This window comes from Platalea leucorodia (assembly GCF_965183815.1).
Source record: "Platalea leucorodia genome assembly, chromosome: 1".
NCBI classification, from domain to species: Eukaryota; Metazoa; Chordata; class Aves; order Pelecaniformes; family Threskiornithidae; genus Platalea; species Platalea leucorodia.
In genome coordinates, this window is record NC_138823.1 from 114,594,769 (window position 1) to 114,609,123 (window position 14,355).

Here is a 14,355-nt window from a genome sequence, read left to right on the forward strand (position 1 = left end):
CAATGAATATCAAGTCCAATACACTGTGTGTATGTGTCATAAATAGCACACCAAACCAAGAAGCAGCCTTGAGATCCTGGTGGTGAAATTTCTCTCTTGTTGTTAGGCTTCTTGATGAGATGTTTATGCATTTTCAGATTATTGTGGCTGTTGACAATTAGTTTTGATTTCAGTGGCAAATGATAATTCTTTAAAATGTTAATAAGCTTCATGAGGAGAGTAAAATATGAAACTGGTATAAATGACATTATCATATTTGAATAATACACACTGTCCCAAAAATTTTTACTATCATTCTCCCATTTCATTTGGAATGTGCATACATAACGTATATGTCCCTTAACATGAATTCTTGAAAACCCTTAAATTGCAGCTACGTTTGAATGCTGAAAAATTTCAGGAGCTGTTATCTGAAAGGGCTGTACAGTTTCGAGCTATTGAACGGCGATTGCTGACACGATTCAAAGACAAAACTCCTGCTCCTCTTCAACATCTGGACACCTTGCTAGAAGGGACATTCAGAGAGGTCAGTACAGCTTGATTATGAGCCTAACCTTTCTTTATGTTGTTGGTAAAACTGAGCTTAAAGCATATAAGCTATGCTTTCCTGGTTACATTTACCATCCAAGAGACCAGGAAACAGTAATTTGTTTAACCTAATATTCCCTGTAACTTTCCAGATGATTTGCAATAGTTTTATTTAATCTGCGACCACAAAATCTTTACTCCTGGGTCTCACCAGCTTGACAGCACATCATTCTTTTCTAACTGATGTTGATAGTGTAAATATTTTATAGTTCATGTGAAAATATTTTATAGTTCATAGCTTGTGTAAATATTTTATGGTACACTGTAAACTGGTGGAATGGTTTGGCTGATGTAACATTCACAACAAAATTGTCTGATGCTGACCATGTCCTTTCTTATGGGGATTTAATGTTCTAATCATTTCAGATGTGATAGCTGCAGAAGAACAATGTTTAAAAAAAAAATAATAGCATTCCTAAACCATCCCCATACTTGGAGGTACACAAGGAATAAAACAATTTTTCTTCCTTTTCCTGCCTCAGCCCTGCTTTGCTTTAGAATAACCCTTGCCTCCCCTTTGCCGAAGAAGTTACTTTATTTTGTGCTTTTCTGTTGGAGGATCTGATTTGACTTTCTAACATGCCTTGTTAGATAATCTGAGTCACAGTTAGATTCCTTGCTGGAAAAAAGACTTTTATGCACAGTTATATATGACAACAATAAAAAACCAAAGGTGCTAAGGAAAAATATTTTTCCTTACTGTTTGCTGTAAGAAAACATTTCTCTAAATTGGAGAAAACTGCCTTTCCATGTATGATTATACATAAGTCAGGTTTGCCTTTATTTCAGTCTTTACTGTGAATGATTTAACTATGAGATGGTTAAGTTTGAAAGTGGGGGTTTTCTGGTTACTTTAAGAAATACTAGGTATTGTTGTGATAGATGGGTGATTCTTTAACACTTTGAAATGGCATGACCAAATAACCCCTAAAATACTCACTTTTGTTTATCTTAAGTCTGCTTTTGCTGTGTAGAACTGTTGCCTTTAAACTTAAAAGCAACTGGGATGTGCTTGACAGTTTTCTTATGCAGTTGAATTGAAAGATGAGTTCTGAGAATATGACAGAAATCGGGTAGTTGAAATACATGCATATTTCAGAAGCTTATTTTATAAGGTCCTTCAAACCAAAATTAGATGGGTGCTTTTCTTAATAATTACTATTGTAAGCTTTGTAAATGAGAATTAGTGTAGTTGACAGGAGAATGAGGAAAAATATTTCTTTCCAGAGAACAAACGCTTACATTCTTCCACGTATGTTAAAACTTTGTTTTAGGCAAGCTCACATTTTTCTTGGTTGATTCCCTTTGTTGTTTTCTTTTGTTCATCTGAATCGCCTTATAACAAAGAAATGTTGTTAGTACAAACAAAAGTGTAGTAAAATAGTAATTGCCATAGAGACCCCATGCTATGTATGTTGTTTTGAAAGCGAGAGCTGTGGTAGGATTTAATATTGTCTCTTTGCTATGTGGGTGAGATGAAATTGCTCAATGATGCATTTCCTGTATTAGAAAAGACCTTGTATTCTTTAATTCCGTATCATCTTCTGTCTTTATTTGAACAAGTATATGTAATGCAAATAGTTGAAGTATTCAAAATATGGTACATGTGTTTTCAGTAAAGGAATAATGAGGCCGGATAAATATGAGCAGTGTAAAGTCTCACTCCAAAAATTCTTTTAAGTGTGTAGCCTTTTTGATATCGGAATTAATATGATTGTATTTTTGAGAATACTGCCTTTCAGGAGAATTGTTCAAACAAGTTGTCTCTTTTTCCTTTTGGAAAATTGTCTGTTTTGAGCACCGTGGTTGTGTTTAGTAGTTTCCCTAATGCAGAATGCATTCGATGAAGAATGATGATCCATACACCATAGACTCTTAGTAGAATGACTCTTATTTGCTTCAGTGGAATTTGGATTGAACTCTGAATAAGTGATGTACAAATTTTAGGGTTTTTTGTAATAAAACAGATATGATAAATCCTACAATAAAATACTCTAAGTGTTAGAAAAGAAATAGATTTTTATTCTACTGTTGTCTGAGAATCTCATCTTCTCCCTTATGTTAAATGTTTATAATGAGAAAAGAAAAATTTGCATTGTTTTATCCTCTTGTTTTTCACCAAAGTAATTGTTACATACAAAGAAAGGTTTTGTTAATTTTTACATTGGCTTTTGTGATCAGAAGAGAAATGTATACGGTTTGGTTTTATAGTGTATTCCAACCCTTTTCATCTAGAATAAGAAGGAGTAAAGCATGTGATTTTATTATTCTTTTTAACCCAGAATCTCCAGGACTTGGGCTCTATGAGTTACATTCTTAATAGAATAACTATTATAACTTAGGATTTTTTTAAAATTGAAGCTGTAATGGTATAACATCTCCAAATCCACAGGGATAAAAAGATGCCTCTTATTGCTTCCCTTATTTCCTTGCATCAGAACAGTTATACAGCAGATATATAACCTTTGTGTGAACAGCCTTTTAAATACAAATCCAGTGATGGTGAATATTCAGCTCATATCATTTCATTGCCTAGGTGTGATATGTACCTACTTTAAACTTAGCCTGTACAGCTTCTTTGCCCACTTGCAAATTGTTATGAATTGCTGAACTGACTTGAATTTTACAACTGAAGTATATTGTAAATGCTAATTTTCAGATTTTCAACTTCAAGTAAAAGTTGTGTTTGTGTGATATGTAGGTAGATGTACAATGTGTGTCAAACCTATAAATGCCAAACCAGAGAAAATTAATCAAGCTGCATTTGATTCTCTGGTAAAAAGCATTTCTATTTATGAACTAAATTTTTGTATTAGTCTTTGTACATTACCAACAAGGAAGGATGTATTTAGTGCTACAATAACATTACTAATGGTTTTATTATAAGGAAACTTTAGCCTTACTTTTCATCTTCAGAATAACAGAGAAACATATAAGCAGGCATCAGTGTGCAATGATCATAGAATCGTTTAGGTTGGAAAAGACCCTTAAGATCATCAAGTCCAACTGTAAACCTAGCACTGCCGAGTCCACCGCTAAACCATGTCCCTAAGCACCACATCTACCCGTCTTTTAAATACCTCCAGGGATGCAGACTCAACCACTCTTCAGGCAGCCTGTGCCAGTGCCTGACTACCCTTTTGGTGAAGAATTTTTTCCTAATATCCAATCTAAACTTCCCCTTGCTCAACTTAAGGCCGTTTCCTCTTGTCCTATCTCTTGTTACTAGGGAGAAGAGACCAACCCCCACCTCGCTACAACCTCACTTCAGGTAGTTGTAGAGAGTGATAAGGTCTCCCCTCAGCCTCCTCTTCTCCAGACTAACAACCCTCATTCCCTCAGCTGCTTCTCATAAGACTTGTGCTCCAGACCCTTCACCAGCTTTGTTGCCCTTCTTTGGACATGCTCCAGCACCTCGATGTCTTTCTTGTTGTGAGGGGCCCAAAACTGAACACAGTAGTTGAGGTGCGGCCCCACCAGTGCCAAGTACAGGGGGATGATCACTTCCCTAGTCCTGCTGGCTGCACTGTTTCTGATAGAAGCCAGGATGCTATTGGCCTTCTTGGCCACCTGGGCACACTGCTGGCTCATATTCAGCTGGTTGTTGACCAGCATTCCCAGGTCCTTTTCTGCCAGGCAGCTCTCCAGCCACTCCTCCCCAAGCCTGTAGTGTTGCATGGGGTTGTTGTGACCCAAGTGCAGGACCTAGAACTGAGCCTTGTTGAACCTCATACAACTGGCCTTGGCTCATTGATCCAGCCTGTCCGGATCCCTCTGTAGGGCCTTTCTACCTTTCCGCAGATCAATGCTCCCAGCCAAGCTGGTGTTGTCTTCAAACTTACTGAGGGTGCACTGGATCCCCTCATCCAGACTGTTGATAAAGATAGTAAACAGAACTGTCCCCAGTACTGAGCCCTGGGGAACACCACTTGTGACTGGCTGCCAATTGGATTTAACTCCATTTACCACAACTCTTTGGACCTGGCTGTCCAGCCAGTTTTTTACCCAGTGAAGAGTATACTTGTCAAAGCCATGAACATCCAGTTTCTCCAGGAGAATGCTGTGGGACAGGGTGTCAAAGGCCTTACTAAAAGTCCAAGTAGACAACAGCCTTTCCCCCATCCACTTAGTGGGTCACCTTATCATAGAAGGAGACCAGGTTAGTCAAGCAGGATCTGCCTTTCATAAACCCATGCTGCCTGGGCCTGATCCCCTGGTTGTCGCGTACATGCCGTGTGATGGCACTGAGGATGATCTGCTCCATAACTTCCCCGGCACCGAGGTCAGGCTGACGGGCCTGTAGTTTCCCAGATCCTCCTTCTGGCCCTTTTTGTAGATGGGGGGTCACATTTGCTAACTTCCAGTCAACTGGGACCTCCCTGGTTAGCTAGGACTGCTGATGGATGATGGAAAGCTTGCTTTTGGTTTTATAGTCCTGTTTAATATTTTCTTCTAGAATTTGTCTTTCTGAAGTAATATTATAGGTCTAAATAGATTTGAGTGAGTATTAACAACAGTCAACAAATAGTGACATCAGGTATTCCATTTTGGAAGGAAAAGAAAAGCTGTTACATAGTAGCCTTGTATACTAGAAAAAGGAAATGTTATTCTTATGATGTTTAGGAATGATTTGTAGGAAGGTGCTATGAAAATAATGGAAAAATCAATTTGCAATAGATGCTATTTGTATGCCTATGAATTAATTTCTTGATTTCTGGTTAAAAAAATTACCAGTACAATTGGACATGCTGCTAGCTCTTGTTCTAAGAAAGGTATTTAATTAGATAAATTTAAAAGCACTTGAACAGTAGTTGAGATTGCATAGATGTTTTGTAGTTTAAAAGACTTCAAATGTGAAATGAGACTGCAGCAAATATTATGGTAGCTGTTGTAAACAGCATGTACTTTGTATAATGCTCACCTACTAGAGACATGTTATTGCTTGAAAGTGTAATTTAGTGATCTTTAATCTCTACAATGTGTTTTCTGTCATATTAAAAAAAAAAATAATCAGAATTTGGCAGTAGCTGCAGGTGCTTGCCCTGGAATTATAATTTTCATGCATTGACTCGACATACATTATTTGGGTTTCCAGGTACAAGCTGGAATTAACAAGTGTCATAAAAATCAGATAGTTCAATTTCTTATTTCACTCCATATAGATTTTATCCTAGTGAATCTAGGCAATGCTAGCTGTGTCTAGTTGTAAACTGTGTTTAACCCTGTAACCATGTTTAGAAGACTACTGTAGTTACATTCGTTTAGGGAAAGAGGAGGAAGGATGAATTTGAAATGTGGAGTGGAGTTCTCCTAGGGCATTAACTGTTGCTTAGCCAATTTTAAGAACTTAAAACATGAATGTGAGGCAAGATTGAACAATTCAAATTTTACAAAAAAATGTAATGACAAAGCAATTGCTTCTACCTTGCATTGTATTACAATAATAGGTAGCAAAATTAAGATAAATCATGAAGCAAACAGATTTGTCCTGTATCCCACACTTCCATCATATGTAGTAAGCATAGCTCCTTTCCTGTTCTTTGGTGCCACTATTGCACAGTACCTCAGGTTTCCCCATGTTCTGAGGCTTCTTCATCCCCACCCTGTAAAACCACTAACTCACTTGTGCTTTCTAATCCTGATATCTCAGCTTTTATGCATGGCCCCAGCACCCGCCCCGTCAGTTGCTTATTTGTGCACTGTCAAGCCCGTGCACTAGTGTTGACTGGCAGTAGCCACCTAACCAGACAAGATGAATCATGTCCCCTGTCTCAGTAGAAATACTAATAGTGTCTCTCCTATCCCAGTCTGCTAATTTAAAAAACATATAGAGGAACTTAATGATTTCTGGATCCTCATGTCGCTGTAGAAATTTTGTTTGGTCATTGGAAATGACAGTTACTAGGAATGGACTGACAGCAAGACTGACATAAATGGTCAGCACAGTTGCATAACTTTAGACATCTAGGCTTAATGACTGTTCTACAACAGTGGGTCTTTATTTTTGATTGGTGATACATTTTAGCTTTTCTTTCTTTAAGGTACTTAATAAATTTGAGAGCGTCTTGTCATTAGTAAGAGGATCTAACATGCTTTTCTAAACAGAACTGCTAGAACTAATTGATGTTGCAAGTTTATTCCCTTTTATTTTCTCCTAATTTTGCTATTCTGTCATGGTCATCTTATTTATATTATTACTGAATAACCTGTCTCACAGAAATACTTGGCTGTAAGCAGCAATAAAGTGGCTTTCAACATAATTTTCAGATTTTGCTCTGTAAACAACTAGAAGTTGTCCAGTTCATTCTGCTCTCTTTAGTATATGGTTTGTATTTATCTTGGCTGGGTCTTGGTCTTGCATCTTGTGAGTTCTGCATATGAATTGCAGCTTGAAGAGATTCAGGCATATAGGAATTTTTTACTTAAACTCTGAAACAAGGGGAAAAGTATTCAAATACTCTTTCAGATTTCAAGAGGTGCTCACAGGCTTCTGTTTACAGGGAATAGGAACAAACACTATTCCTACAGGGTTTTTGTAGTGTAATCTCCCTCATCTGTTCTCCCTTCAGCATTCCTATATTGTTTATCTTGTTCATACAGCTAGCAGCACTGGAAAGTAAGTGTAGCGTTTCACCATCAGTCTGTTAGAAGTGGTCAACAAACACGATTGCTTCTAGGCAAGGATACAATGGCTCCTCATTTAGAATAAAGAAGGCAATTCCATCAGGATCCATTTTAGTTCTTTACATAGCAGTAAAGTGTGTAGGCATTTGTTGGCTGTGACTGAGAAAGCTTTATCTGCATGTAAGGGTAGCCATTTTCCTTGAGGTATGTGATCTCAGCTGTCCCTCATATATACAGCCCTGGATGTTAGTTGGGGATCTTTAGCATTCAGTAGAGACTTCTGGAGAAACAGATGAATTTTGCGAAGGATTTGGAAGTCAAATGTCTCTAAATGAATGCACTGGTTCTTTAATTAGCAATGTGACAGGAGTTGCCCTTTCTGTTTCATATGACAGTTTTGAAGAAAGGTGCTTCTAATATTTTCAGAACTTTATGAACTTTATTACACAACTGTTTCTTTGTTGTAGCCTAATTTAAACAGAAAGATGGACTATTTCATGTTTTTGAGATGGAATTTAAGCAATTGTGCTATGAATTGCTGCCAACTGCTAAAACTTAGGACTGGCCCACAGTTTAGTGCCACAGCACAGGATTGTAGTTAGGTGTCCTTATGTTTGTTCTTTGTTTATGGATAACTTTTCTTGCAACTGGTTTGATCCTTTTGGAGCCCTTCAGTCCCATGGTATTTTCAGAATGACACTGAGTAGCCGTACTACGTGACAGGATCTATTCTAGTCTTGAAAGTTGACATTTAAATAATCAAATCTAAAGCTTAACTTTATAGCATTCTTTTTCTCAAAGAAAGAAAAAAAAATTAGAGCAACACCTGATTAAAGCATGTAGGATCAGACTTGCAGCTTTAAATTTACTCTAAAATACACACACAAAAAGAACATTCAGCTCATGTTGAAGTGTTAACTAAATGTTTTTTTTAGAAAAACATCCAAAAAGAGAAAGCTATGATACAATAAACTTTCAAAGTTAAATGTATGGAGAAAAAGCAAATCTTTTGTATCCCTGGACATAATTTAGGAGCCCACAGGAGGTGCACTAAATATTTATGTTTCTTGAGGTTTCACCAGAATGTGTAATTAATCTGAATTTTGGACAGAACTTAAAGGAACTTAGTTAGAATCCCTTTGAGCACATCTTACTTACCAAGACAGTTGTGAGGAGTTTTCACCCTAGTGCTGCTGATCATGCATGTTATGTCTCTTTTTTCGTTGTGGTTTGTGATCAAGCAAGGGTGTTGAAACCTTGTCAAGCTGTATTTTAAGTATTAAAATACTGTGTGCCAGTTCTTGTCCATTTTATAGCATTTGACACTTTCAGGCAAGACTAGTTTTGGGTGTAAATCATTATCATAATTGAGATAACTAGTTGATTCAGGAGTGTCTTCTAAATCATGTGATTTCCTCTCTGAAATTTCAGCACTTCAAATGAAAACCAATATTCCAATTAACAGTTGACAGGTGGCTAAATGTAAGCGTATTTTTGTCCTTTTTGTCTAACACTTTTGATCAGTTTTCAGAACAGATCCTTAGCTGATTTAAACCACCATTATTCTAGAGAGCCTGGTTTACAAGACATGGGGTTCTGGCACAGTGTTTAAGGGCTTGCCTTTATGCCTGGGGACATTCATGTATCTGCTTTGCCTGCGTTCAACACCAGCTAGATGTGAGTGTGGTTGTATTGGGTTTGCATGGCAAGGTTTTGGTGGCTCCCAGTTGGAGATGGTTCATGATCTCCTGTTTTTCAGCTGGTGTGGAACAACTCTGTGACTGTCCACACCCTTCTCTGCAGATCTGTTCTAACCTTTTGTTGTGCTGTTTGGTGCTGTGACAAGCAGAATTGCAGGTGCTCTCTGTCTTTCGGTCTCTAGGCGTGTGCTCTAGGGTCGACCTTGTATCTGGTATCTTGCTCAGTTTCCTGGAGTCCAGTTAGCTCAAACTGGTGACAGCTCTTTCAGCTTCGTCTGGTTCCTGATACTGAATTTCCCCACTACAGAAGGCGTGTGTATTTGACACTTAAAGTAAATTATAATTAAATTCTGGGAAGGAATTTTTAAATGTGAAAAATACAGCTGTGTGGAAAACAGATCCACCCTAATTGGAAGGTTCTAATTTATTTTCAGCTCTTCAGCAAGATTTGGATCTGTCACTGCCTTTTGAAAGGAAGGGCAATCTCCCCTCTTTGCCTGTTTTCCATTTGTGTCTGCTCTCAGAATAAGCTTCCCCCAGCTATCAAATGATACTCTCCCATTTGATTTCTGGGTCTTTTATTTCTGGGACTTGGTTGCAGACTCGCATGATTAAACTGATTTCCCGTCAAGTTTTTTGATTTAGGGAAATGGAAATACTCTGGGTTAGTTTGTGTGTTTTCAGTCTGTTAGTTGGAGTAATTTCTTTTGATATTTCCATATTAATTTCAGCATAAAGATGAAGAGTCTATCAAAGGTAAATGCCTTTGCCCTCCTTAGATGTAGGTAATTTATAGGCAGTAGTATAAAAGGATATATGTTTGTATACATGTGCAGATGCATATATATATGTACATACACATAATTCATCATATCCTCATTTCAGTCTTCAGAATTGCTTCTGAATGTCTTTTTAGAATTGTACAACTTAAGAGCCGGAATTTTACTTCTGTGATAGTTGATACCAACAGGTCCAGCACCTAATATACTAAAGAAAAAAACATCTTCCCATTTTTCTCCTTACCTCATGTCCATCTACTAATTTAGGAAGCTAGGCTCTTTATTTCTAATTTGTAATCTGCTAGATAAGAGTAATATGAAATAAGTATGGGCATTACAATTTTTTAAGTAAATATAATTTTCTAATCTTTTGAAAGCATAAGTACTGTTCCTTGCATTATTCTGACACTTCAATCGTTGGTGGTTTGTGGTCAGTGGCAAATAAAACTCATTATGTTCTATTCACTAAAACACATGGAATGTCATTAAAGGTCCATTAACTCTTTGTTCAAGCCCCTTAACTCCTTTCCTTGCTTATTAATCAGTTGATAAAAATCTCAAAAGTGATCATTAATGATTGAGTATTCTCTCTAGAGTCGCACTTCTGACACACATGGCCTCAGGAACTTGACATTTTGGGAATGATTCATTACTTGATTAGTAAGGACTTTTACCTCAAAGCAAAGCCATTAGGGTTTATCATGCATGACTCAAAGGCTATATATCGCACCCGCTCCTGTAATAGTAATTTTCCCCAGATAATGTCAGTGAGAACTACACCCATAGTATAAATTAGCTCTTTTTGGCTTGAATAAATATGCTGTTCTTCGGGGGAGTTATATTTAACTTCTCTTATTTTATTGCTGTTTCTGCTAAATGTAGTTTTTTCATAGCCACTAAAAGTAGCTTATTGGCTATTACATATAATTAAAATTCTCTATTTTACTAGTGTTCAAATAGTGTTATATTTCTGTTTCCCTAAGACTTATTTAGCTTTAACAGTGGAATACTTACAATGTCATCAAAGCCCCTTTTTATTAGAAGATGTATTCCAAAAATGTCTGAAAGTAGTTAGCTGTGCCTGGGTAGCATATATTAGGATTCCTGGCACAGCTCCTCTGTATTTTGTTCTGTGGTAGCAATTACTTGCTCCAGTGTGGGGCTGTCTTCACTTCAGGTCAGCCAGTTTGCGGGACAAATAGGTAAAATTGCTCATATCTTCAGTAAGGTGTTTTTTTTTTTTTTTTTTTTGCGGAGGGAGTTAGACACATGTAAAAGCTGGAAACAATACAGCCATAACAAGAGAAAGAGGTTGGAAGTAAAATGTCCTTGTGTGTGTCGATATGGCACAAGGCGCCTCAGCTGGGGTCTGTTGGACTGCATTCAGTTCGGCCTGTCACATTTTGCACGTAGGAGCGTTTCAGCTACACTGTGCTGTGTCATACAGCCCTATCGACTGAATTGCTCCCCTTGAACCTGTGAATAGCCAGGTTTGAACACCCACTGCTCCATTCAAATTACTAAAGGACCAGAAGTATGATTTTATTTAATTTTTTTTCCTCCCCCATTCCACCCTGGGTGTGGTTCCCACTTTAGAGCTGTTGCACCAATGTGACCTACCAGAGGGTTCCCCAAACTTTGATTCAGTCCTCAGGGGTACAGGCAGATTGTACCCTCTGGTGTATAAAGGCAATGGCAGGAAGTGATTTATGTCACTTCTTGTGGCATAAATGTTCTTTGGCACTTCTTCTGACATTTGTTTTCATTGGCTAATGCCTTTTTTAAGAGGAAAAAAAAAATTCCTTTGTAGGGGTAGATCTTGTATCCTCAGCCTAACATGAGACCATATATGAGGGCCTTATGTAGGGACTGAAAGAACCTGTGTGCATTTGAATGAGTGAAAATGGAAGCCATTGGCTACAATTCCCCAAAGAAGGGAATACTGATAAGTCTTATTTCTTTATCAGATATGACATTTCTTTCAATCTGAAATATCAGATGCCTGTGCTGAAGCTTCAAATCATTGACAGGCTCTTTCACTGGGAGAAATGTACTCCGTAGGCAAGAGAGGAAGCGCTATGCAGTAGTGTAATCAAAACTTGAATAAAAAAATTGATACCATCTTCATAGGAGGATAGAAAACACTATTATTTCATGCTCTCTAGAAAGTTTTCTATATCAGCCCTGTAATTATGCAGTACAAATGCATTTGAGGCATAAAAGCTATACAGCTGAGAATAACTAGTGAGTGTACGTGGTGGAATATACAATGGTTACTTTGCAAGTTTGGATATGTGATCTTTGTGAAATTGCTCATTTTAATTGAGTGGTCCAGATGTGATGAATAAAGCGAATATTAAATTATCAGTTTTGGTTAATTTCTGCAGACAGTACTAAGAACATTTTTGGTGGCTTCTGATGTAATTTTAATAGTTTGCTTTTGAGTGGCTACTGTACTTGTTTTACCAGTGTGTACATAAGTGCTGTGCCTTCAGGTAGCTGAAATAACACTGAACTAGATAATTTTCTGGTGTAAGCTCATGATAAGTGATACTGATTTCTTTGATGTGCAATAGATCATAATTTTGCATTGTGGTTGAATGGCAAGTATATGTTGGTTTCAAATTCATGCTGAGTAAATATTTCAGAGACTTTGATACTCAGATTCAGTGAAATGCTTGGGTTCATGTTTACTTATATGTTTGTTATACCAACAACTAAATAATAAGGGGGAGAGCTACATAAGTCATAATTTAATAGCATTTTATGCCAAACTGATTTAAAACAAAAGAAGACGACCTCCCTCCCTGCGTGTGCCCCCTGTCCCCAGAAAAAACAAACAAACAAAAAAACCCCAACAAACAAACCACAAAACCTGAAAGAAACCCACCTGGGAAATAAATATTTGAGGGCCAAATTAACTAAATTTATTTACTGGGTATTGAAGTTTATTTGGTTACTGTTGTATCTTTACTGTAAACCCAGCAACACCAAGCTATTTTGTTTGCTAACTTAATCTAAAAATCATTTTACATCAGTTTCTACAACTACTTATTTCCATTAACATATAGTGAATGAATATCTAAATCACTGTTCTGTTGATCTTGGGTACTCTTACAGGTGTGGCATTTAATTTAGTCACTGATGATGGCTGGCCCAAAATGACTTGTATAGACCATTGGTCTACCCTATAGACCAATGTCAGAAGTGGGAATAGACCTCAGGTCATCAGTCCTCTGCTCTGCCCAGTACGTCTAATACTGCTTACGTATTCATTGCACACTCCTGATCAGCTGAGTTAGGATTCTGCTTGGTGTTACTTACCAGAGGCAGTATAGTAGTAGACTATGGATTCCTGAAGAAGAAAAAAAAAGAATTCAAAATTAGTATAGACACTTTATTAAAAAAAAAAAATCTGTTTCTGTGTGTATGTTCCTTGCAGTGAGCTCACAGCTGCCACTCTAGTCACTACCTCTCTGAGGAAAAATGTAACTTGTGTGGTCATTTTCCCAATTTAGATCTTTTTAATAAAAGGTACAGTTTATGTTGGAGCTAAACTGTTCGTTAAATCTGTAAATTGACAAAAACAAAAGGGAAAAGAACTTTCTTCTCCATTTCTTCTTGCCAGTTGGCATCTCAACAGGTCTATTTTATGTTTCAGTTGTGCTGAACTACTACCTTCCACACAGTAGATATTTCTACATTGCGAAGCCTTTTATTATTCTGTTGTGGATAATTTAAATCAGTATGAAAAGGAAAAAGGTGGCTAATGCAGGAAAAGTTGGTGTAATGAACTGAGGGGGTCAGAAGTCAGGAAGGAAGAAGACGGTAATGATGAGTGTCATAACTACAGAGGTATTATTTTAAGGCTTTTATTAAACAATGTTCTGCCCATTCTGCTTGCCTTGAGTTCTTTAACAAAGTTTGGTGGCTGCCAATTTCTTGGTTTAGTATTTGCAATATGTTATTGATACAGACTTGGTATTATTTAGACATCTTAAAATTAAGTGTTTGCTTGAGTCCCTTGTTGGATGGACGACCAGGACTCTGATGTGTTGAGGTGGCAGGTTTTGACTGTAACAGCTGTAATCCTTATTTTTCCAAAAAGCCTTTTGGTCAACCTAGAAAACATTACGTATGGGTGCTGAAGACTATGTGTATACTTGCCAGGCTAAATTCCTGTAATGTGGGAAGGAGAAGTGGAGAAAAAGACATTATATATCACAGGAACTGAATTTTTTAAATGGTATTTTTAAAGGAATCATTCCATTTCCTTTTAGGAAATTTGAAAATATTTGGTAGGGATAACATAATTTTTATCTTGTTCATTGTTTATACTCTTAAGGCCAATCTGCTTAGAAAAAGCAACACCTATTAAAGGCCTTTGAATTCAGAGTCTTTCATGTTACAATGTGTCTATTTACTGCTGTCAGTAGGCTCGTAATATATTTAGCTTGAAGAGGTTAACAAGCATACCTTGGAGTGTTACTTTTATTTTCTGTTCTGTGACACTTAGCAAAATCCCATTATACAATTGAATAGTATTATAATGTTAAAATGTTAATTTGTTCTGCATTCCGTTAAAATTGGATTTTTTCTTGTGCATTGGCCCATGCATTTTGTATAAAACCTATAATTTAAACACTACACCATAGAAATGCCCT

The 14,355-nt window shown here is 37.1% G+C and overlaps 1 protein-coding gene across 1 annotated transcript in view; it reads left to right on the forward strand.

The window, feature by feature from the left end:
- Positions 1–14,355, forward strand: part of BBS9 (Bardet-Biedl syndrome 9) — a 304,975-nt gene that overhangs the window by 79,734 nt on the left and 210,886 nt on the right. Inside the window, exon 19 of the mRNA XM_082327678.1 lies at positions 374–526. Coding sequence (XP_082183804.1) covers positions 374–526 — 153 coding nt within the window. The remainder of the gene's footprint in view (positions 1–373; positions 527–14,355) is intronic.